The sequence below is a fragment of the Micromesistius poutassou genome (assembly GCF_964030765.1).
Source record: "Micromesistius poutassou genome assembly, chromosome: 14".
In the NCBI taxonomy this organism is placed as follows: domain Eukaryota; kingdom Metazoa; phylum Chordata; class Actinopteri; order Gadiformes; family Gadidae; genus Micromesistius; species Micromesistius poutassou.
The window spans coordinates 12,335,004-12,357,326 of NC_140284.1; the positions used below are offsets into that span (position 1 = coordinate 12,335,004).

At 48.0% G+C, this 22,323-nt stretch overlaps 1 protein-coding gene across 6 annotated transcripts in view; it reads right to left on the reverse strand.

Annotated features, from left to right (window-relative positions):
• Positions 1–22,323, reverse strand: part of LOC311358382 (titin-like) — a 150,724-nt gene that overhangs the window by 50,562 nt on the left and 77,839 nt on the right. For all 6 annotated transcript variants that reach the window (XM_084478402.1, XM_084478401.1, XM_084478400.1 and 3 more), the window contains 39 exons: positions 21,877–22,306; positions 21,389–21,697; positions 21,013–21,194; positions 20,657–20,786; positions 20,228–20,379; positions 19,997–20,144; positions 19,713–19,878; positions 18,705–18,856; positions 18,293–18,589; positions 17,785–18,084; positions 17,225–17,539; positions 16,875–17,023; positions 16,632–16,782; positions 16,147–16,428; positions 15,194–15,496; positions 14,668–14,970; positions 14,276–14,557; positions 13,699–13,886; positions 13,474–13,585; positions 13,047–13,349; positions 12,661–12,969; positions 11,484–11,765; positions 11,103–11,402; positions 10,636–10,929; positions 7,577–10,546; positions 7,125–7,442; positions 6,620–6,904; positions 6,142–6,447; positions 5,815–5,978; positions 5,459–5,702; positions 5,013–5,288; positions 4,493–4,792; positions 3,412–3,714; positions 2,585–2,884; positions 2,065–2,352; positions 1,600–1,902; positions 1,019–1,321; positions 579–884; positions 157–444 (listed from right to left, as the gene is read on the reverse strand). In XM_084478402.1, the coding sequence (XP_084334528.1) occupies positions 157–444; positions 579–884; positions 1,019–1,321; positions 1,600–1,902; positions 2,065–2,352; positions 2,585–2,884; positions 3,412–3,714; positions 4,493–4,792; positions 5,013–5,288; positions 5,459–5,702; positions 5,815–5,978; positions 6,142–6,447; positions 6,620–6,904; positions 7,125–7,442; positions 7,577–10,546; positions 10,636–10,929; positions 11,103–11,402; positions 11,484–11,765; positions 12,661–12,969; positions 13,047–13,349; positions 13,474–13,585; positions 13,699–13,886; positions 14,276–14,557; positions 14,668–14,970; positions 15,194–15,496; positions 16,147–16,428; positions 16,632–16,782; positions 16,875–17,023; positions 17,225–17,539; positions 17,785–18,084; positions 18,293–18,589; positions 18,705–18,856; positions 19,713–19,878; positions 19,997–20,144; positions 20,228–20,379; positions 20,657–20,786; positions 21,013–21,194; positions 21,389–21,697; positions 21,877–22,306 (12,793 nt within the window). The remainder of the gene's footprint in view (positions 1–156; positions 445–578; positions 885–1,018; positions 1,322–1,599; positions 1,903–2,064; positions 2,353–2,584; positions 2,885–3,411; positions 3,715–4,492; positions 4,793–5,012; positions 5,289–5,458; positions 5,703–5,814; positions 5,979–6,141; positions 6,448–6,619; positions 6,905–7,124; positions 7,443–7,576; positions 10,547–10,635; positions 10,930–11,102; positions 11,403–11,483; positions 11,766–12,660; positions 12,970–13,046; positions 13,350–13,473; positions 13,586–13,698; positions 13,887–14,275; positions 14,558–14,667; positions 14,971–15,193; positions 15,497–16,146; positions 16,429–16,631; positions 16,783–16,874; positions 17,024–17,224; positions 17,540–17,784; positions 18,085–18,292; positions 18,590–18,704; positions 18,857–19,712; positions 19,879–19,996; positions 20,145–20,227; positions 20,380–20,656; positions 20,787–21,012; positions 21,195–21,388; positions 21,698–21,876; positions 22,307–22,323) is intronic.

Genomic DNA, 22,323 nt, shown 5'->3' on the forward strand with positions numbered 1-22,323 from the left:
AACAACACAACGTTAACACCCAGGAGATATACATCACACAACACTAAACCTTCTACACATTGAAAATAGATATTATGATGGGTTGATTGGAACTTGTCTCTGGTATAAATTAACTGGTTATTAAATGATGAACAATCATTGGAACTTTGAACTTACCCAAGACCTTGACGACAATGGTGTACATCTTCATGCCACACACACTCTCCAGGCTTAGGATGTACTTTCCAGCGTCGTATCGGTTCACGTTCTCCACTTTAACCAGTGTGTCTGTGGCTGTGGACTTGATGACGATTCCCTGGCGGTCCTTGATGTTGGTGTTCATCTTGGCCCAGATGATCCTGGGAGTGGGACGGCCCTTGATGGTGGCCTGGAGGTTCATGGTGGCTCCAGCGCGCAGCTCTAGCACCTCCTTCAGCTCTGCACTCAACACTGCCTCTGGAGGAACTGCCCACAACAACCATCATCAAGATAACCTTCTACACACAACAATAACCCCATCAATTACAGGAGACCATCCACTAAAAATACTGTGCCTGAATACGATAATTTCAGCATATAAAATGAACACAGTAACATACCCATGATGTCTTTGGCGACATGCTTTCCTGGAACCTCACAGGGCTCACTGAAGCCGACCTTGTTGACGGCGGTGATGCGGCACTGGTACTCAGACTTATCGATGAGGTTCTGGATGATGTAACTGGTGTCCTGCAGGTTCTTGGGAACATTGCAGCGGATCCAGTCGGTTGCGTCGGTCCTCTTGCATTCCACCAGGTATCCCAGCACGGGACTTCCTCCGTTGCTGGCCGGGACGCTCCAGGCCAGACTGATGGTGCAGTTGGTGGTGTCTGTCACGCCGGGGTTCACTACTGGGCCAGGAGGGTCTGAAGCACAGATCACACCTCAGAACTCGATCATTCATACTGTAACTTTATAATGCAAATGATCATGACACAGTCTTTAGGACACATCACGTTTGTGGAATTAGTTGAATTGAAAGGTAAGGGGATAGACTCACTGATGGGGTCCAGGGCGTAGGTTGAGTTGGAAGGTTCACTAGGTGTACCTGGACCTGCCAGGTTGAGAGCGATGACTCTGAAGTCATACTCTGCTCCTTCTGAAAGGCCGGATACCTCCAGCATACGCTCCATAATAGGCTTCCGGTTCAACTTAATCCATTGCATCTCCTTGCTCTCTTTCTTCTCTAGGACGTAGCCCAGGATGGGGGACTTCCCATCGTCTGCCGGTTCCTTCCAGCTGACCGTCATGTGGTCCTTGGTGACGTTGGTGATGACTGGAGCCTCGCATGGGCCAGGCACAGCTAGGGGTCATATCAAGTTCAGGGGTCATTCCAGAGAGACGGAAGGTTCCACAGAAGGTTTTTAAACAACATTGGAATGAGAAACAGTTCAAGGGCTGGGTTAGACAGTCTTATTAACAGTTAGTCAGTGAGGGATAGTTAGTCAGGACTGACTGAAACACTAAGCCAGTTTGGGTTAGAAATTCTGGACTGTTTACCAGTTTGGTTTAGACAGTCGGGGTTAGACATTCTGGACTTACTGAAAGTTTACCAGTTGGGGTTAGACAGTCTGGACTTACTGTAGGGATTTCTGGCGACCACAGGGTTGCTGATGAAGGCCTCTCCCACTCCCCAGCTGTTCTCAGCACGAACGCGGTACTGGTACTCACGACCCTCGATCAGCTTCTCCACGCTGCACTCATGGGTGTCGGCATGGATCTTGGCTGAGACCTGTGCCCAGTTTGTCCTGTTGGTCTCACGCTTGTCCACAATGTAGTGGCTGACAATGGCTCCCCCGTCGTTCAGTGGGGGTTCCCAGCGCACCATCACGCTGGTTGCAAACACCTCGGAGATTTGGACACTAGCAGGTGGGCCAGGCACATCTGGACACAAGGTGGATACTGTTAGCTTTCAGAATCCAACACAATATCAGTTGGTTTGTTACTTCTAACATAATTTTAGAATAAGTCAATTAAGTCAATCATTTCATGAAGATGACTCGACTGCAGGAAGTAGACCAACATGATTTGATAACCTTGACGCACCTAAAACCTTGACGATGACCTCTGCTGTCTTGGATCCACTAGCGTTCTGTGCTGTGATTGTGTAGGTTCCACTGTGTTCCTTTGTCACACTGGTCATCTCCAGCTGGAACTGTTGTCTCTGGTTGGAGATAGTGAGGCCCTCTGCTGAGCGGAGGCTGTCATCTCCTCTCTTCCAGGTCACCTTGGGCATGGGTTTACCAAACACCTCTGCCTCCAGCAGGACCGTGGCTCCGGCCTTCACCATGAGCCCCTTCTGCATCTTAGCATTGAGCTCCACACTTGGTAGAACTGCAGTTCAGCAAGTAGCAGTCAGGGGCACAATAAAGAATTAGACAAATATAAGTATATGTTTCATTCTTATTTACGTTCATATTGTGTACATCAAAGGCTAAGAGTAGATCTATTTTGAAATGAAAAGGTGTCCATTTGTCAAAATGCCCTGAAGTGTTATGTTAGCATTAGGTAAGCAATAAGTAAGCATTGCGTGAGCATTATATGTGAGTGAGCTCCAGTATTGTACCGTTCTCAGTGCAGACCAGAACGGGGTCGGAGGGCTCGGAGGGTTTGCTGATGTTGACGGCGGTCTTGGCGATGACTCTGAACTGGTACGTCAGGTCTCTCTCCAGGCCGGGGACGGTGTACTCCTCCCTGGGGACATTCTGGCTGCTGGTGTTGCTCCTCAGCCAGGCATCCCCGGGCACCCTGGTGTACTCCACGTAGTAGCCCACGATTCTACTGCCTCCATCGTTCTTCGGTCGGTTCCACACCAGACTCACAGAGTTCTTGGTCACATCCAGAATTTCTGGTTTGCCTGGTGTGTCTATAAGGGGAATGGAAATATTTAATTAAACTCTTTAATTACCAAGATAAGAACAATAACCGCGGGTTCTGTGGTGCTTGTCGTCCTACATATATATATATATATATTAGTGCTGTCAAACGATTCAAATATTTAATTGCGATTAATTGCATTAATGTCATAGTTAACTCGCGATTAATCGCAATTAATTGCACATTTTTATTTATTCTAAATGTCCCTTGATTTCTTTTTGTCCCATTATTTTTTCTCATTTTAATGCTCTTATCAACTTGGAAAAGTGGATCGGCTTGCTTTGTGCAAATTTTCTTTTATTGAAAACAACATTGCCATATAGCCTACTGTAGTGTTCAATTTCTCAACATTCTCACTTGGAGCAGTCAATCACACTTGGAGCAAATAATTGACGCTGTTAAAATGGGTTTGCGTTAACGCCGTTAATAACGCGTTTAACTGACAGTACTAATATATATATATAATCATATAGTGTAAATTAATAAAAGGCTGTGAGGGGGAGGACCAGCCCTTACCAATGGGGGTCCTGGCGGTGATGAAGTCGGTCTTCTTGCTGGGCTTGCCCTGGCCAGCTCTGTTGATGGCGGACACTCTGAAGGTGTACTCCAGGCCCTCGATGAGGCCGGCACATGGGTACTCTGTGGTGCGGACCACTGTGTCGTTGGCTTTGACCCAGAGCAGGCTGTTCCTCTCCTTCCTCTCGATGTAGTAGCCGGTGATAGGGCTGCCACCGTCGCTCTCTGGTTTCTCCCAGGCCACAAACATGCAGTCCTTGTTTGTCTTGTTGATGTGGCAGTTAAGGGGCTCGTCTGGAATCTCTATTGGTAGCAAAGACAGTGCAACCATGTTAACCACAGCAGTGCCTGTTGTGCAGCCCAGTGGTGCTTCTGCAGTATTGTGTGAAAACATATAGTATGTGTAAATTGTAGTAAACATGTTGTTTGTATGACACGTAGTAACAGAGTTACTACAGAGTTAGTACATTTAAAATGTATTAAATGTAGTGGTGTAGTATATGTAATAAGTATTAAAAGTGTAGCATGTGTAATCGGTATTAAAGGTTTAGTATGTGTAATTAGTAGAAATGGTGTAGTATATCTCGCGCTTCTCAACGATGTAATGAGTGACCTCACTACCGCCGTCTATCTCCGGTGGACTCCATGACAGTTTGGCAGAGGTCTGTTGGATGTCTGTAGTATGTGTTATTTATAGTAAAGGTGTAGTAGATGTAATAAGTATTAAATGTGTAGTAGATGTCATGTAAAGTGAAGGTGTAGTATATGTAATGTCTAGTGAAGGTGTAGTACGTGTAATAAGTAGTAAAGGTGTAGTAGGTGTAATAAGTATTAAATGTGTAGTAGGTGTAATAAGTATTAAAGGTGTAGTAGGTGTAATAAGTATTAAAGGTGTAGCATGTGTAATAAGTATTAAAGGTGTAGCATGTGTAATAAGTATTAAAGGTGTAGCATGTGTAATAAGTATTAAAGGTGTAGTAGGTGTAATAAGTATTAAAGGTGTAGCATGTGTAATAAGTATTAAAGGTGTAGCATGTGTAATAGGTATTAAAGGTGTAGCATGTGTAACGTGTGAACCTACGGAAGGGGAACTTGGCCACCATGCGGTCGGACTGGATTGGATCAGAGATGCCGAAGCGGTTCTCTGCCCGGATGCGGAAGGCGTACTCCTTCCCTGGGATCAGCTTGCCCAGCCTGCAACTCGTCTTCCCACAAGAAGAGACGGCGTTCACCCAGTCTCCCCGGGTCACGTCACACTTCTCCACCACGTAGTTGGTGATTGGGCTGCCTCCGTCCTCCAGGGGCTTGTTCCAGGACAGAGAACAGGCATCAGAGTCGATGTCGCTGATCTCCACCGGACCCTCTGGAGCTCCAGGGATATCTGGAAAACACACATGATACTGTTATAGTAGCCACTCCACCCTCCACCACAGAGGTATTGTAGTGCCAACATAACCCTTCACCAGAGGTATTACTAAACTCACATCCCCAGTAACCTAAGAGTGGTAATATAGTCACCATGAACCACACATGTATTGTAAAATAGGGCCAGTAATGACAGTAACAATAGTGACAGTTAAAGTGATAGAAATAATAGGGACCTCTGATGATGATCTTGAGGGCCTCCTCCACTTTGCCACAGCTATTCTCCGCTGACAGGCTGTACTCTCCGCTGTCCATCCTGGACACATCCTTGATGATGAGGACACACAGGTTGGCAGACTTGTGGACTGCCAGGCGGCTGGACGGCACCACCACGTTCTCCCCACGCATCCACTTACAGATGGGCACCGGTTTACCAGAAACCACCGCCTCGATCCTCAGCTTGGCCCCCGCCTTGGCACTCACCATCTCAGCCATGACGATCTTGGGCTCCACTGTAGAAACACACAGTGTTGAATGAGGAGTAGAAACACAACATGTTGAACTAGGAGTAGAAATATAACGTGTTGAATAAGGAGTATAAATCCACCATGTTGAATGAGGAAAAATATAAATAGGTGTTGAAAGAAGAGAAGGCAGGTGAACGCTGAACTAGGTGACTCACAGATCTGTTCCTTGATCTCAGAGGCCTCTCGGGTCTCAGTGAAGGAGCTGCAGCCGATGATGTTCTTGGCAGCGACTCTGAACTTGTACCTCTTGCCCTCCTTCAGGCCACTGACGGAGACACTGAGACCCTTAACGGTGGTGTAGGCGTTCCACACCTCCCTCTCCTTCTCCTCATCCTCTTCCTCATCTTCCTCCACCACCGGCTCTGGGGCAGGAGGAGGAGGTTCCTCTCCCTCTGGAACCTGCAACATGACATATCATCTCTGTTATTATTATGATAAATTATTAATATAATCTAAGAAGAACATCAAGTAAGAGGCATTGATGAGGTTGACAAGCAGCTAGAAAGCGAACCTCCACAGGTGCAGCTGGGGGTGGGGGAGGTTTGACCTCGACGTATTCAATAACGTAACCGTCAATTTTAACACCTCCATCCCTCATGGGCTTCACCCAGCCCACTGTAGCACTGTTCTTGGTGATCTCCAAGACCTCAATCTTCTCACAAGGGTCAGGCTTACCTAGAGGAACACAGATACAAGTTACTTGAATGGGCGGATGAACTTTCATGTCGGTATATATGGCACATGAAAAACTGGTGATTATAATGAATGGAATGAAGATGACCAAAGAGGATGAATGTAGGGAAACATATCAAGGTATTAATCTGTAAGCCATACGTACTGGTAGGGTCGGAGGCCAGGTAGGAGGTAGGGGAGACCTTGGGGACTCCGGGCCCGTACTGGTTGACTGCTGTGACTCTGAAGTAGTAATCCGTGCCAGCCGTCAGACCGCCCACCTTTAAGGGAATCTTGTCTATCTCAACTTCTCCCTTCACAACGGCCCATGTTTTGCGATCGACGGCGCGCTTCTCAACGATGTAATGAGTGACCTCACTACCGCCGTCTACCTCCGGTGGACTCCATGACAGTTTGGCAGAGGTCTGTTGGATGTCTGTAGCCTCGATGTTCACCACAGGCCCTGGGGTGTCTGTTGGACAAATGTTCTTTAATTCGTTGCTCACCATAATCCTTCATCTAAGAGAAAATTCATTCAGGTATGCCTCCTATTGATGGACATAGAGGAGCAAGGCCTAGATCGACGGATGGGATCGGATGGAAGAGGTTGAGTTGCTATGAATAACTATTAAAGTGTAACTCACCAAGAACCTTGACATTGACAAACACAGCCTTCTCCCCAGCAGCATTCTGCAGGGTCAGGCAGTATTTGCCGGAGTCGTCACGGGTGCTGTCAGGGATGACCAGGAAGGTCATAGTGTCGATGATGTCCACATGACCCTTCCTCACCACGTTGTCGATACCCATACGTCTCCAGGTCACGGTGGGAGGAGGTCTACCTTTGATGGTAGCACAGAGTCTGATGGGACACCCAGCCCTCACGGTCAGACCCTGCTTCAGATTGGCATCCAGGTCAATATCTGGAGACTCTGTTGGAGTGAAGAACAGGCGTCAGAGTGGAGTTTCTGTTAAGGGGTTAGAACTGAACCCCTCTGTTAAGGGTTAGGGTTAGGGTTAGGTTCAGTTCCAACCCGTTTCTGAGGATTCATCACGGCTATCCCATCTGACAAATCAAACGTAACATTGGCTTTACACTCGTTTAAGCTAATTTAATTATTCTCTTCTACATTAGGACTGAGAAGGTCTCACCTAGGATCTCTCTGGGCATCACAGCTCCTTCCAGGTTGCAGGGCAGGCTCATTCCCACCTGGTTCTGGGCAGACACTCTGAACTCATACTCCAGTTTCTCGTCCAGACTACTGATGGTGAAGTGACACACCACCAGCTGGGCAGCCACGTTGCACCTCTTCCAGCCCTCATCCTTCTTGGCGGTTCCCTTCACCCTGATCTCCACCACGTAGCCGATGAGGGGCACACCGCCAGTCGAGACAGGCTTGGTCCAGCCCAAGGAGATGGATGACTTGGTGCTGTCCAGGACCTTCAGGTTGGTTGGTGGTGCAGGGGGTTCTAAAATGACGTGACATATGTGTGGGACAGATTTAACTATCACTTCTCTAAAAAGTAAATACTGCTGTCATTACGGATACAGAAAACAAACAAAAAGTCATACATTTTCATTCTATTTATTGTCTGTGGCTTACCAATTGAGTCTTTAGCAGTGATGGCCACTGAAGGCTTGCTGGCAGCGCCAACCCCGATTTCGTTCACAGCTTTGACTCTATACTGATACTCATGGAGAGGCAGGAGTCCAGTCACAGTCAGACGAGTTGTAGGGACGGCATCCTTGTTAACAGGAGACCATCTGACTGCATGCTCCTCCTTCTTCTCCAACAGGTATCCTATGATGGACTTGCCCCCGTCTCTCTCTGGCTCAGACCACTGTACACTCATCTCTTCCTTGGCAATCTTGGTTACTTCAGGTGTATCAGGAGCCCCAGGGACGTTGAACTGTGTACCAGCTACCATTGTGTCGCTCTGAACTGCTGGGCCGGGGCCCATCTTGTTCTCTGCACGCACTCTGAAGGTGTACTCGTTGCCCTCAGTGAGGCGGGTAACTCTAGCCTTGTTGGTGATCACTGCGTTAGAATGGACAGACCAGACTCCTCTCTTGGTCTCACATTTCTCAATGATGTAGTTGTAGATCTCACAGCCACCATCGTCTTCAGGAACCTCCCAGTCCAGTTGGCACCTGTCAGTTGTGATGCCTGAGATCTTGAGGTCGTTGATGGGCCCAGGTCTGTCCAGGACATTGACCTTAGCATCAGCAGAGCAGGTTCCAGCAAGGTTGGAGGCCGTAACAATGTATTTGCCACTGTCTGTGCGCCTGGCTCCAGTGACGAGCAGCTTGGAGAAGTCGGCACCGGATTCCAACTGATGCCTGAGACCCTTCCTGATTTCTTTGGTGCTCTCGTCCTTGGTCCATTTGACCTCACACTGTGGCTTTCCCTTGATAGTTGCCTCAATAGCGATACAGTCTCCAGCCCTGACAACAAGAGTCGCATCCAGTTGAATCTTGATTTCTGGCTCCACCAGCTGTTCCTTCACCAAAACTTCATCTGTGGTCACCCAGTTACTTTCTCCACCTTCATTTTTAGTCTGGACCCTGAACTGATAGATCTGGTTCTCAATGCATCGGTCAGCCATGAAGTAGGTCTCCTTGATGGCTCCCTTATGTAGCCTCTCCCACTCCTCAGCTTCTTTAGGCTTCTTCTCCACATGGTAACCTATATTCCGACTACCGCCATCGTACTCTGGCTTCTTCCACTTAAGGAAGCAGAAGGTCTTGCCAATTTCAGAAATGTGGAAGTCAATGGGTTCCCCGGGCTTCTCAATGGGATCCACTGCCAGTACAGCGGTCTTGGACTCAATGGAAGGACCAGAACCGATTTTATTCTGTGCACTGACCCGGAAGAAGTACTCACATCCCTCAGTAAGAGGAGCCTTCATCTGACGTTTGGTGAAGTCATTAGAGATTACGGTCCATCCTCTCTGGCTGGGCTGGCGAGACTCAATGGTGTACTGAGTGATCTCAGTACCTCCATAATCTTCTGGGTTCTCCCACGAAACCATACAGGATTTCTTGGTCACATATGCCACCTTAAGGTTCTGGCAAGGCCCTGGAACATCCAAAACGTTGACAATGATGGTAGCCTGGGCCAGTCCACTGCTGTTCTTGGCAGAAATGGCATATTTACCATAATCTTCCCTTACAGCATTAGAGATGACAAGCTCACATAGTGGGTAGTTATTGTTCATTTCAATGCGTTTGTCTCTGCTCATAGCTCTGGCGTCTTTGGTCCATGTGATCTCAGGATCAGGTCGGCCCTTCACCCTGGTGATCAGGCTGATGCTCTGGCCTGCCCTGACTGTGAGGGAGTCACGGCATGATACATCCACCACAACTTCTGGGGGCACCAAGATATCTTTGGCCAGAACCGTCTCAGAGAGCTCCCTGGGTTCACTTTCTCCAATCTTATTGATGGCTCTGATGCGGAACCTATACTCCATTCCCTCAATAAGACCTTGAACTCTGAAGGCACAGATCTTAATGTTGTCTTTGTTAATTTTATCCCATTGTGCACTGCCTGATTTCTGGGCTTCAACCGAATAGCCTAGGATGGGGCTGCCTCCATCTCTGGTTGGCTTTATCCAGCAGAGGTCTGCATATGATTTGCTCCAGTCCTTGAGTTTGGGGCTTCCAGGTGGCCCAGGTTTGGTCAGGGCACGGGTGGCCTTTACGGGGTCAGAAATAGGGGAAGGTCCACTGATTCCAGCAACGTTTTCTGCAAACACTCTGAATTCATAGCTATTTCCCTCAAATAGGCCTGAGACTCTATATCTGAGATCCAGGACGGGAGTCTTGTTCACACGGATCCATTTGCCGGTCATCTCTCGCCTTTCAATCACATATCCACTGACGGGGCTACCGCCGTCATTATCAGGCGGAGTCCACTCCACCGTCACAGCGTTCTCTGTGATATCAGAGCACTCCGGAAGGCCTGGGGGGCTGGGAGGGTCGAACATATGCTTGGCAATAGTGGGAGGACTCTCCAGCCCAGCTCCGATGCCAATTTTGTTCTCCGCCCGGATGCGGACAATGTATTCACGACCCTTTTCCAACCTGGACACTTTGGCCTTGGTGCTGATGCCACTGGAGCTGACCACTGACCAGGGCTCCCAGGGCTTCTTCACATCCTTCTTCTCCACCACATAGTTGGTGACTGGGGTGCCTCCATCGTCTTTTGGTGCCCTCCACTGGATCATCATGAAGTCAGGTGTGACCTCCAGGATGTTGACCGGTTCTATGGGGGCGCTGGGCACATCCAGGACCGTGACATGCAGGGCCGCCGTCTTGCTCCCTGCTGGGTTGGAGACTGTAAGGAGGTACTCTCCAGTGTCTCCTCTCACGCTCCCTGGGATGGTGAGAATGGAGGAGGATCCAGTAGACTCTATGCTGTGGTGGCCTTCAGACATAATTTCCTTGCCATCACTCATCCATTTGGCAGTGGGGGTGGGGATGCCAGTCATCTTAGCAGGCAGCACAATGGTAGCTCCTGCCTTCACCACGAGACCCTCAATCAGCTTCACGTCAACTTCAATAGTTGGTGGCACTAGAAAGATAGACAACAACCATGTCAAGATCATTGTTTTAATTTCTTATACATAAATGTTCTTAAAATATTAAAAAATAGTGTCTTACATGTCTTCTCTTGGCATGTGACGGGAACACTAGTATCTGGACGGCTGACTCCGATTGCGTTCTGAGACTTCACCCTGAAGCGGTATGTCTTGCCCTCCACAAGCCCGGTCACATGGCTGTGGTTGTTGGAAACTGTCTTGAACGCGACCCAGTCGGCTTGACCGTCTTCCTGGTGCTCCACGATGAATCCAGTGATGTCACTTCCTCCTGTCCTGTCAGGCCACTCCCATTCCAACCACACCTCAGTTTTGTCAGCGTCAGTGTGGTGAAGGTTCTTTGGTGGTCCAGGGGGATCTGGAAGTCAATTAATTTATTAATTATATTTGTTAATTAATTTATATAATATTTGTTAAATAATTAATTAATAAATTTAGTTATTAGTCTTAATCTTTATGAATCTAACATTAATCTAATTTTAACCCAAGAGGATTTTACAGTCCATGCTCCTTGTGTTCAGCAGCACTCACAGAGAGGATCCACAGCCTTGATGGGAGTCTTGGTCACCACGTAGTCGCTCCTGCCAAACTGGTTTTCAGCAGCCACACGGAAGAGGTACTGGATTCCCTCCATCAGGTACATGGCCATCAGGCTGGGCTTCTTATTGGATGCAGACACAGGAACCCACTGCTCTGCCGCTACGTCCCTCTTCTCCACGACGTAGTGGGAGATCACCGCTCCTCCATTGTCCTCAGGGGCCTTCCAGGTCAGGTACGCTGACTCACTGGTCACCTCCGACAACACCAGGTCTCTGGGCGGGGAAGGTTTGTCTGAAGGTAAGAATAGAAGAGAGTTAAAATGTTATAGTGTAAACCAATTTTTGTGTAATAATAGTTGGTTGTTTGACTCACTCAGTACGAGCACCACCACGGTGGCAGATTTCTTCCCAGCTGCGTTCTCCACAGTGATGGTATAGTTCCCGGAGTCGGGGCGGACACACTTGGGCATGAAGAGCTTGCTGCTGCTTGCGGTGGTCACGATGGTGGCATGGGCCGGGGTGTCTTCGTCGTTCTTCTTCCAGCTGACGGTAGGAGTGGGCACACCCCTGATGGTGGCACTCAGTGTGATGTCAGTTCCCAGCATGGCCAGGTGGTCACGAGACATGTTAGCATCAAGCAACAGCTCTGGCTCCTCTGAAGACACAACACATTAGATCAAGTTAGCTTTATATTTCCTGTTTTAGGGGACAGGAGAGTGCAGACAGACAATGAAGTGGCTTGAGGAAGAGAGGGAAGGACGTGGGTTAGCATGGGTCTGAAAGCTGGAAACAAACCTGGAATGCTCCAAGGCCTATTGCCTACAACATATGTGTCTGAACAATTGAATGGGGGCCGGATGCAGACAACATTAAGAAGTCCACGGCTGCATAAATATATATATATATAAAAAGGGTTAGGGTAATGAACAATGCTTTTGGTCTGAAATGGGAACAGAAAATTGCTGTTTACACACTTTTTACATGCTGTTTCACAGTAGACACCAAATGAATGTTGAATATGACTATTTCATTGCGAGCATTAAGATTTGATCACATCCAATCCACTCGCAGTCAAGTGTTGGTGGTCTGGACTATAGTTTCTGGATGTTATAAAGTCTCTGGATGCAATGTCTGTGACAAAGTTGCATTGAAATGCAAGTGTAACCAAGCCCACTTTTTTTTATTTTATTTCTCTTCCCATTGCAATCCTTCTTAACCAATTGTTTACTGGCAAAGTAAACAGATACATTTGCCTTTATATTCAATAAAATATGAATTCATAAAATCTCCTGCATTCAGAATGTATTTTCCTGGTGCTGCCGTTCTCATTCTTGCATACATAGGTTGGTAGAATCAGGAGGGGATAATGATTGGATTTGAGACCCATTGTTCAAATTAGGAAATTACTTTTTGTCGCCGAGGGACAAATACAAAAAAAAAAACTTGAGATGTGATGGGCCATGCCTGTTATACGTATTGTGGGTCAGTGGGTAAGGCCAGCAAGCTGTCCGTTGGCATTCTATCTGGTTAGTAAAAAGTGCTCAACCTACCCAGTCTATCGTGAACCTTGATGCTCTGCTTGACGTAAGCAGGTTCAGATTTGCCGGCAGCATTGACGGTGTAGATCCTGAAGGTGTACTCCTGTCCATCTACAAGGCCAGTGGCCACGTAGTGAAGGTCAGGGCACTGCTCCGGACTCTCATTGGCCTGGATCCACTCCACTGCCCCGGGCTTCTGGTATTCAACCAAATAACCAAAGATCTTGCCCTTGCCATCATGACGAGGCATCTGCCACTTGAGACTGACGGAGTCTTTGGTTTTGTCGTAGGCCTCTGGGGTGACTGGGGGACTGGGAGGAACTAAAGCAAGACAAAACACTTAGCTTCCACTTCAATGACACTCAAAACAAAGAAGTAAGAGGGATGTGGCTACTCACCGATGGGGTCTTTGGCAAGGATGGGTTTTGATGGGACACTGGGGTCGCCTGTTCCCAGCTCATTCTCAGCCATGACCCTGAACTCGTACTGGCAGCCCTCTGTGAGGTCCTGCACCCGGTACTGGGTGGCGGGGTACAGTGGGTCCCTGGTTGCTCTGGACCACCTCTTGGCGGTCGGCTCCTTCTTCTCCAGAATGTAGTTGATAATGGGCTTGCCTCCATCACGCGGCCGGGTCCACAACACCAGGGCATTGGTGCCGTACACCTCTCTGACTGACGGCATCTCTGGGGCTTCAGGAACTCCTAAAAGGGACACATATTTAAGATTGTTACAGGACAAATATATGACAAGCTTTAATAATACTCATTGACTATGCTATTTGGGAAAAGAAGGGAGGTTGGAGAAGAAAGAGTAGGAAGGACATACTGAAGAGGTCCTTGGCCTTCATTTCTTCTGAGTCCAATGGGTCACTGATGCCGTACATGTTCTCAGCACAGATCCTCATGATGTACTCCCTGCCTTCTGTCAGCTTGGGAATCTAAAGGACAAACAGCATTACAAACATGCAGAAAACCTGTCCTAAACCAAAAACACTTTGGCAGAGCAACAAAGTAACTGTATTGGGGCATGCCATGAGTCCTTGGGACTCACCTTGCAGATGGTCTTTGTAGATGCTGATGTAACAGTAGTCCAAAGATCTCTGTTGGTGTCTCTCTTTTCAATTATGTAGTTGGAGATGTCAACTCCTCCATTATCAAGAGGAGGCTTCCAGGAGATCACCATGAACTCTCTGTGTACCTCTTCGAAGACCACTGGTCCAACCGGAGTAGATGGTCGGTCTGGAAAGCAACAGTTGATTCACTTTTTTACCCCTGCGATTCTTTTGACGTACACCTCATATAGATAAATTAGGGTCGATACCAACTACAAATCATTTAGGGACACGATATTGTAGGGTACACACCAACTACAGCTAATGTAGGGTACACACCAAGTAATGATAACTTAGGGTCTATACCAACTACAGAAAATGTAGGGTGCATACCAATTATGCATAACTCAGGGTCAATACCAACATTAGATAATGTACAGGGCACACAAACTATAGATAACTTGGTCCATACCGACTATAGATAATGTACAGTACACACAAACGATAGATAGCTTGGTCTATACCGACTATAGATAATGTACAGTACACACAAACGATAGATAGCTTGGTCCATACCGACTACAGTGATGTTGCAGACTCCCTTCCTGGAGCCGGTGCTGTTCTCCACCACCACCACGTAGCGGCCACTGTGCTCCCTCTTGGCCTTCATCAGCCCCAGGGACATGGTGGTCAGGGTGTTCTTGAACATGACATGCTGGTCAGCCTTAAGCTCCTGGTCATCCCTGTACCACATAATGGATGGCGAGGGTTTGCCAGTGTATCGGCCCTGCAGCAGACAGCTCTCTCCGATGCGAATGACGACCGAGTCCCTGAAGTCCACCTCGATTGTAGGAGGCTCTGAACAAATAAACAACATCAGCATTGATTGAAGGAATCACATTTTTTAATTTGTGTCTTCAATTTTTTAATACTTGAAACACAAAACAAGTCAAGTTCAAAGTCCTCACCTAGTTCATTTTTGCAGGTGATGGGCTTGGTGCAGAAGGATGGCTTGCTGGCCCCGACCTCGTTCACAGCGAGGACTCTGAACTCGTATGTGTCTCCGTCTCTCAAACCGTCATATGTATACCTCCTCTCCATCAGCTTCTCCTTGGTAAGTCTGACAAACTTGTCCTTACCGATGGTGCGGGCCTCCAAGATGTACATGATGACCTCAGAGCCACCGTCAAACTTGGGTGCCTTCCAGGTGACACTGATGTAGTCCCTGGTGACAGCAGTGACCTCCAGCTCCTCAGGGCGGTCTGGGACAGCTGGAGCAGAGAGATACACCACGCATCAGTACAATCCTCTTATGGACACTTCAGAAAAATCAGACGGAACTAGTTAATTTGTCAGTAGAGTGTGATTTGTTGACATAACTAGTAGTAATGTAGTACTAGTAGTAATACGTTTATGCAGCAGTAATGTTGAGGTTAATGCAGTGGTATAACTAAGGTAGTTGTAGCAGCATTGTCAAGGTAAATGTTGACTAACTGATTGGATCTTTGATGATGATCTCGCAGGGTGTCTGAGCGAAGGGTCCAACACCGATGGCGTTTTCTACAGCCACCCTGAAGAAGTAAGCCTTCCCCATCATCAGGCCATGGGCCACAGCGCTGTGTCTTGCCACGGTGGTGGACACCGCGGTCCAAGCCTTACGGCCCTCCTCGCGCTTCTCAATCACGTAGTTGGTGATGGGAGAGCCACCGTCGTCTTCAGGGAAGAACCAGTTGAGCTTGCACGAGTCGCTGGTCAGGTTCTCAGCCGTGAAGGGGATGCCCACGGACCCAGGAACACCTGAAATGGTTACGTTCTATTATACCGGCTCTAAACATTGTTTCAGATAAATCATGCGTTCTCAAATGAGGTCCGGAACAATTACAAAATAACATTTAATCAACTCATTAATTAACATTATTTATGTTAAAATATTAGATTAGTAGTTTTCTAAAGCTGAATTCAGCTCAGCTTTAAGTCAGGTGACACAGCACAACATGCCACCAAGTGGCTCAGCTAAATAACACATTTCCTAAGATAGGCCTACTACGGTTACAGGCTTATTAGAGGGCTTATCAGCGTCCCTGGTGAAAAAGTCACAGATCGCCACTGCAATCTGTATCTGCCATGTAGACCCTGATAACAATTCCTTGCATACAATGATGCCTGAACGCAGCAGAAACAACACAGAGAACTCTTTATGCAGCATCGCCATAGTAACGATGTCAACTATATAAAATAAGCCACATTAGAACCACATTCATCTGGGGCAAGATCGCTGTGAATGATTTCCAGCTTCATCTAATGTCACTAACATTGATTGATCAATAGAAAATGTCTTTCGGAAGAAAAAAAATACACTTCATTCAGGTCTGTTTTCCTGAGCTATATTATTATTAAGGAAAGGTTCCTCATGGTTTGTGAATATTGCTGACATCAGATTCACTCACCTAGCACATCAACAGTGATGTTCTTGCTCTTCTCGCCTGCAGCATTCTTGGCAGTGAGAGAGTAGACTCCCTGGTGCCTCCTGGTGCAGGGTTTAATGACCAGAGAAGAGCTGATGGCTGTGGTCTCCACGGTAGCTTCAGCTGGCAGTGCTGCTCCGTCCCGACCCCAGGTCACCTCCGGTGGAGGCTGGCCTGAGACGTAAGCGATGATCCGGATCACCCCGCCTGCATAGACCACCATCCTCTCCTTCACTGATGCATCCAGGTCCAATTCAGGAGCAACTGTGGAGATAAGGGAGAACATTCTACCTTTACCTGTGTTCTGATACATTCTTATAGTCACCATTACACTGGGATAGATTATACTGATACCCATTGCAAATATTATTGAGCTGCCTCAGACTGGTGGTCCTATGCCTTAGTCTGTTGGATTGAAGTTGAAGAAGAAAGAAGAGCATGGTTCTGAGGAGATCCTGGTAACTCACCGGTTCTGTCCTTCACCTCCAGGGCCTCAGGGACCTCTCCTGGTTCACTGTTCCCAGCAGCATTGAAGGCCATCACGCGGAACCTGTACACTCCCCCAGTCTTCAGATCTGTGATGACAAACCTTGTGCCTCTCACCTCCTTCTCCTTGGCCTGAAAACAAGAGAATGCACATCATGTAGTGAGAACCAGCAGTAGTGTGATGTCTCCATCTCTTTCTCTGGGGTCTCTACGAGGGTCCTCACCTTCACCCAGGCCTCCGTGCCCTCCTCCTTGTACTCAACCCAGTAGCCCATAATCCTGGAGCCTCCGTCCTTCAGAGGAGGAATCCACGTTAGGTCCACGGTGGACTTGCTCCAGTCTGAAACCTTGGGGGTCGGAGGTGTGGGAGGAGCTGTAGGTGCAGAGATCAGAGGTCAACGCCTAGGACTACAGCTTTTTCACGTTTAAAATTGAGAACTAAAGATTATACAAAACAAACTGCGTGTTCAGAATAACACACAGTGTTAAAACAGTGTTTCCAGCAGAGACTAAGCGCTTCCGTCTATAGCACGTATACATAGCCTAGCTTAGCTTCAGGAGGACTGTTCCTTACAGATGGGGTCTCTGGCGAAGGCCAGGTCGGTGGAGGGACTGGGCAGGCCAGGCCCGGCCGCGTTGATAGCGATAACTCTGAAGAGGTACTGGGAGCCCTCGATCAGTCCTGTCACCGCGTAGGACTCGCCCAGAGGCATGGGCCGGATGGGGTCGCGGGTCACGCGGGCCCAGCGCTTGGAGGCCGTCTCCTTGCGCTCCAGCCAGTAGCCGGTGATGGGCGTGCCACCATCGTCCTCTGGCTCCTCCCAGCTCACCGTCATGGAGTCCATGCTGATGTTGGACACTTTGGGTTTCTCACATTGACCGGGTGGAGCTGAAAACCATACAGTACAGTCATCTCTGTGCATCCCTCTTCTGCATCATCTCAATCATATCTACCTCATTATATTATAGGATGAGCAGCAGTCGTTCATATCTACCTCATTATATTATAGGATGAGCAGCAGTCATTTACATCTGCCTCATTATATTATAGGATAAGAAAACAATCAAATCTGACCGTCGATTATCTAAGAAGGCTCTTAATGCGGGACTAGAAGTTGCAGTAATAGGACTCACTGCAGATGTTCCTGGCCACCTCCGGCTCGCTGTCCAGAGGATCTCCAACCCCGTACTTGTTCTGAGCCATGACACGGAACACATACTCGTAGCCCTTCATCAGGCCCTCCACCGTCCACAGCCGCTCCTTGGGCTCGCTGGTCACCTGCACCCAGGTCTTCCTGTTGGCCACGCGCCTCCAGATCACATAGTTGGTCACCTTGGAGCCGCCGTCGTCTTTAGGAGGCAGCCAGGACAGTGTGATCTTGTCCTCTCTGATCTCCTCAAACTTGATGGGGGCAGAGGGAGCCCCGGGGCGGCCTGAGGAGACCAGGATGTTAGAAACAGCCAACATCTTTATACCAACCTCTGACTCTATTTCACATGTTATACCATCTGCCTGTATTCAACACAGCTATAACCAACATCTGACTGCATTCCACAGTTATAACATCTGACTATATTCCCCACAGTTATAACATCTGTCTAACTTCACCACAGTTGATATATAGAACTAGGTCAAGCCTACCGAGGACATTGAGTCTCATCTCTTTGGAGGCCTTGCCCATGCTGTTGGAGGCCACCAGAGTGTAGAGGCCGGTGTCTGGTCTCTTGCCCTGCTGGATCAGCAGTGTGCAGTTGTCGTCGGCAACCATCTTGTTGATGTGTTCGTCATATTGGACCTCCACCTTGTCCTCTGGCTTGTGGGGAGGGGCCTTGAACCAGGTGAGGGTGGGGAAGGGACAGCCACGGATGGTCGCCATGACGTTAATGTCTAATCCTTGCTCAATCTCCAAGAACTCCTTCAGCTCGATGGATGGAGCACCTGCCACCAAGGTTAATCAGTTACAACATGATCATCTAGTTGTCCTGTAGGGGCCAAGCTGATGGACACCTTTGAGTTCATGTCATGATATACATCATAAGTATTGAGGCCTTACAGGTCTGGTCCTGCAGTAGGATGGGACCCGCGGTGGTCGATGGCCGGCTGGCACCAGCGTCGTTGTATGCCGTCACTCTGAACTCATACTCATCTCCCTCTGTCAGGTCCTCCACCTTGTAGGAGGTGGTCTCGATGTCTCGCCTGTTGCACCTGCAGGGTTTTAACAGAGAGCTTTAGCCGGATGGCTCTGATAGATGAGTAGAGATAATGATATGTGAGTAGTTAGAGAAAGTGATACCTTAGTAGTTGGTGGGACCTTAGTAGACAAAGTTAGTCATACCTTAGTAGTTAGAGATGGTGAGACTTTAGTAGACAAAGTTAGTGATACCTTAGTAGATAGAGGTGGCAAGACTAGTTGATAGAGATGGTGACACGTTGGTAGATAGCGATATCTTAGTATTGTGATTCTCAAACTATGTTGGACATGGATCACGTGACAATGCACAAAACACACCCATGGACACACTGAAATTGTCTTTTGGGATCAGAGATGGAAAGGTTGAAGAACACTAGCCTTAGTTGATTTGGAGGATGATAACGTCTAATAGAAAAACATGATGATATGGTCTAGTAGATAGAGATATTGATAATGGTCTAGTAGATCTACATGGTGATAATGGTCTAGTAGATAGCGATGGTGATAATGATCTAGTAGATAGAGATGGTGATAATGGTTGAGTAGATAGAGATGGTGTTAATGGTCTAGTAGATAGAGATGGTGTTAATGGTCTAGTAGATAGAGATGGTGATAATGGTTGAATAGATAGAGATGGTGTTAATGGTCTAGTAGATAGAGATGGTGTTAATGGTCTAGTAGATAGAGATGGTGATACAGGACTAGTAGATAAAGATGGTGATAATGGTTGAGTAGATAGAGATGGTGTTAATGGTCTAGTAGATAGAGATGGTGATAATGGTTGAGTAGATAGAGATGGTGTTAATGGTCTAGTAGATAGAGATGGTGATACAGGACTAGTAGATGGAGATGGTGATAATGGTACATTACCGTCTCCAAGACTCCTTCTGGGTGCCACTGGCATCCCAGCAGAGCACGTCCATGTTGTAGTGGGTGACAGGGGAACCACCGTCATTCTTGGGGGCCTTCCAGGTCAGGGTGATGGTGTCCTTCTTCACCGCCTGGATCTTCAGCCTTGTCGGGGGGTCTGGAGGATCTGGGGACAACAGGAACACTACTTTAGTGCAAGCTCTTCTGGTAAGTATTGTTGATGTAAAGAATAGTATGTAGTAAGTATTGTCGACATAAAGAGTAACATGAAGTTATTGACTTACGGATGGGATCTTTGGCCATGGAGCCATCTACGGTCTCGGCATATGGTCCGAATCCAAAGCGGTTTTCTGCCCGGACACGGAACAGATACTCCTGACCACTGATCAGGTCGGCCACCACCAGAGATTGGGCTGAACAAGATGGGTTTACCTGGAAAAGAGGACAGCAAGTGTCATGATATCTGGAGACCAGAAGTTCATGCTAGAGCAAACATGGATGTTGCATCAAGGTACCTTGGTCCAGGCTTTGCCCAGAACAGTCTTCCTCTCGATGAAGTAACTCTTAACCCGCTCCCCTCCGTCGCTCTGTGGGGGCTTCCAGGTCAGCCTGCAGGTTCCTCGAGTCACATCACTGACCTTCAGGTCCTGAGGAGCTCCAGGTAGGTCTGAAAAGGGGGACACCTCAGTACCAAAGCCCTGGTCTACAGAGAGACACCTCAGCACTCCTAACCCCTGGTCTACATAGATACACCTCAGCACTCCTAACCCCTGGTTTAGAACCAAGCTAGGAACGACATAATTAGGTTACAACTCTCAAACTTTGCTGATTCAGGAAGATATTCTGTTCATTTATTTGTCAAGGTAGTTTGAAGAGATAGCTTGAAGAGATAGTTTGGAGAGCGGGTTTGAAGAGGTGGAGGTAGGAATGTGGAACCCACTCACCGAGGACGTTGACTCTGACTTTGAGGACCTTGTGTCCAGCAGGGCTCTCAGCATTGAGGATGTAACGTCCAGTGTGGTTAAGCTTGCTGTCTGCGATCGTCAGCAGTGAGCTGGTGTCTGTAGACACCACCTAGACCAACACACGTACAAGATATGATCATGATGACTACGTTCTGGCCAAAACATGTACAAGATACGATAAGGATGATGAAGCGGTATTGACCAACACATGACAAAGATAGCATGATGATACCTCATCATCATCAGTGAACTGAACCATCAATATTGAACCGGTTCAAGGGTAGGAGTGAAGACTTTATCATGGCAACCACTTTAAACCAAAAATTTGTTCTGACCTCAGAATCAATGGGCAGCGTGTGCAGTTCATTCTTCTTCTCCGTCTCTGCAGGTCCATCGAAGGTCCAGGTAATCTTGGGAACTGGTCTTCCACTGATGGAGACTGGGATCTTGATGCTGTTCCCTGCCCTGCATGTCAGCAGATCGTAGGCACTCACATCCAGACTGAGGTTGGGCTCAACTGGCAAATAGACACACAGAATACTAGGTCAGGTATCAGTATGACACTCAGAATACTAGGTCAGGTATCAGTATGACATTCAGAATACTAGGTCAGGTCTCAGTATGACACTCAGAATACTAGTTCAGGTGTACAGCATGAAATAACGACAGACCACATTACCAATAGACTTTTAACAACAACATGAATCTTACTTAGGATGTCCTGGACCAGAATGTCAGCCGTCTTGGCGCTTGGCTCAGAGTTGCCAGCAGAGTTTACTGCGTAGACCCTAAAACGGCACTTCTTGCCCTCCTTCAGGTCAGGGACTGTGATCTCAGTGGAGGAGTGGAGCTTGTCAGCAGGGTTGACCCTCCTCCAGTCTGGAGAGCCATCTTCATGGACCTCGATGATGTAGCCCTTGATGGGGCTGCCGCCATCTTTGTCTGGCGGGGTCCAGGCAAGAGTGACGCTGCTCTTGGTCTTGTCCTTCACTTCAGGACAGCCAGGGGCGCTGGGGGGATCTGGAGCAAGTTGGTTCACATTTCACTTCATCAAGTAGCAGTATTCACTACTAGAGAACCTCAATCCATCAAGTGCTTATGAATCCATACCAAACTTGACTGATATAATGGCTATTCATAATGAATTTGTTAATAGATGAATAATGAGCATAAGCATGCATGATGAAGAAGACACTCACTGCAGGGGTCCATTGCATAGCGGCACTCGCTGTACTCGCTGTGCGGTCCTACGCCGGCTGCGTTACAAGCAGAAATCCTGAATTGGTACTCTGTTCCTTCGATCAGCCTCAGCACGGTGTACTGCAGGGCCTTCACCGCAGGCTTGGTGACCGGAGCCCGGTTCACCTTGCCCCAGTACACGGCTCCTCGCTCCCTCTTCTCCAGCCAGTACCCCTGGATGGTAGATCCTCCGTTGTCCAGGGGAGGCTCCCAGGTCAGAGTCATGGTGGAAGCTGTGCCCGAGATGATCTTGGGGTTGCGTGGAGGACCAGGGAGTCCAAATGGATCCCGGAGCTGGACCTTCTCAGAGTCACAGCCATCGCTCACACCAAACTTGTTCTCTGCCTTGATTCTGAACTGGTAGGCTCCATTCATGAACAGCTTGTAGACCTGACCAAAGAGAGGCT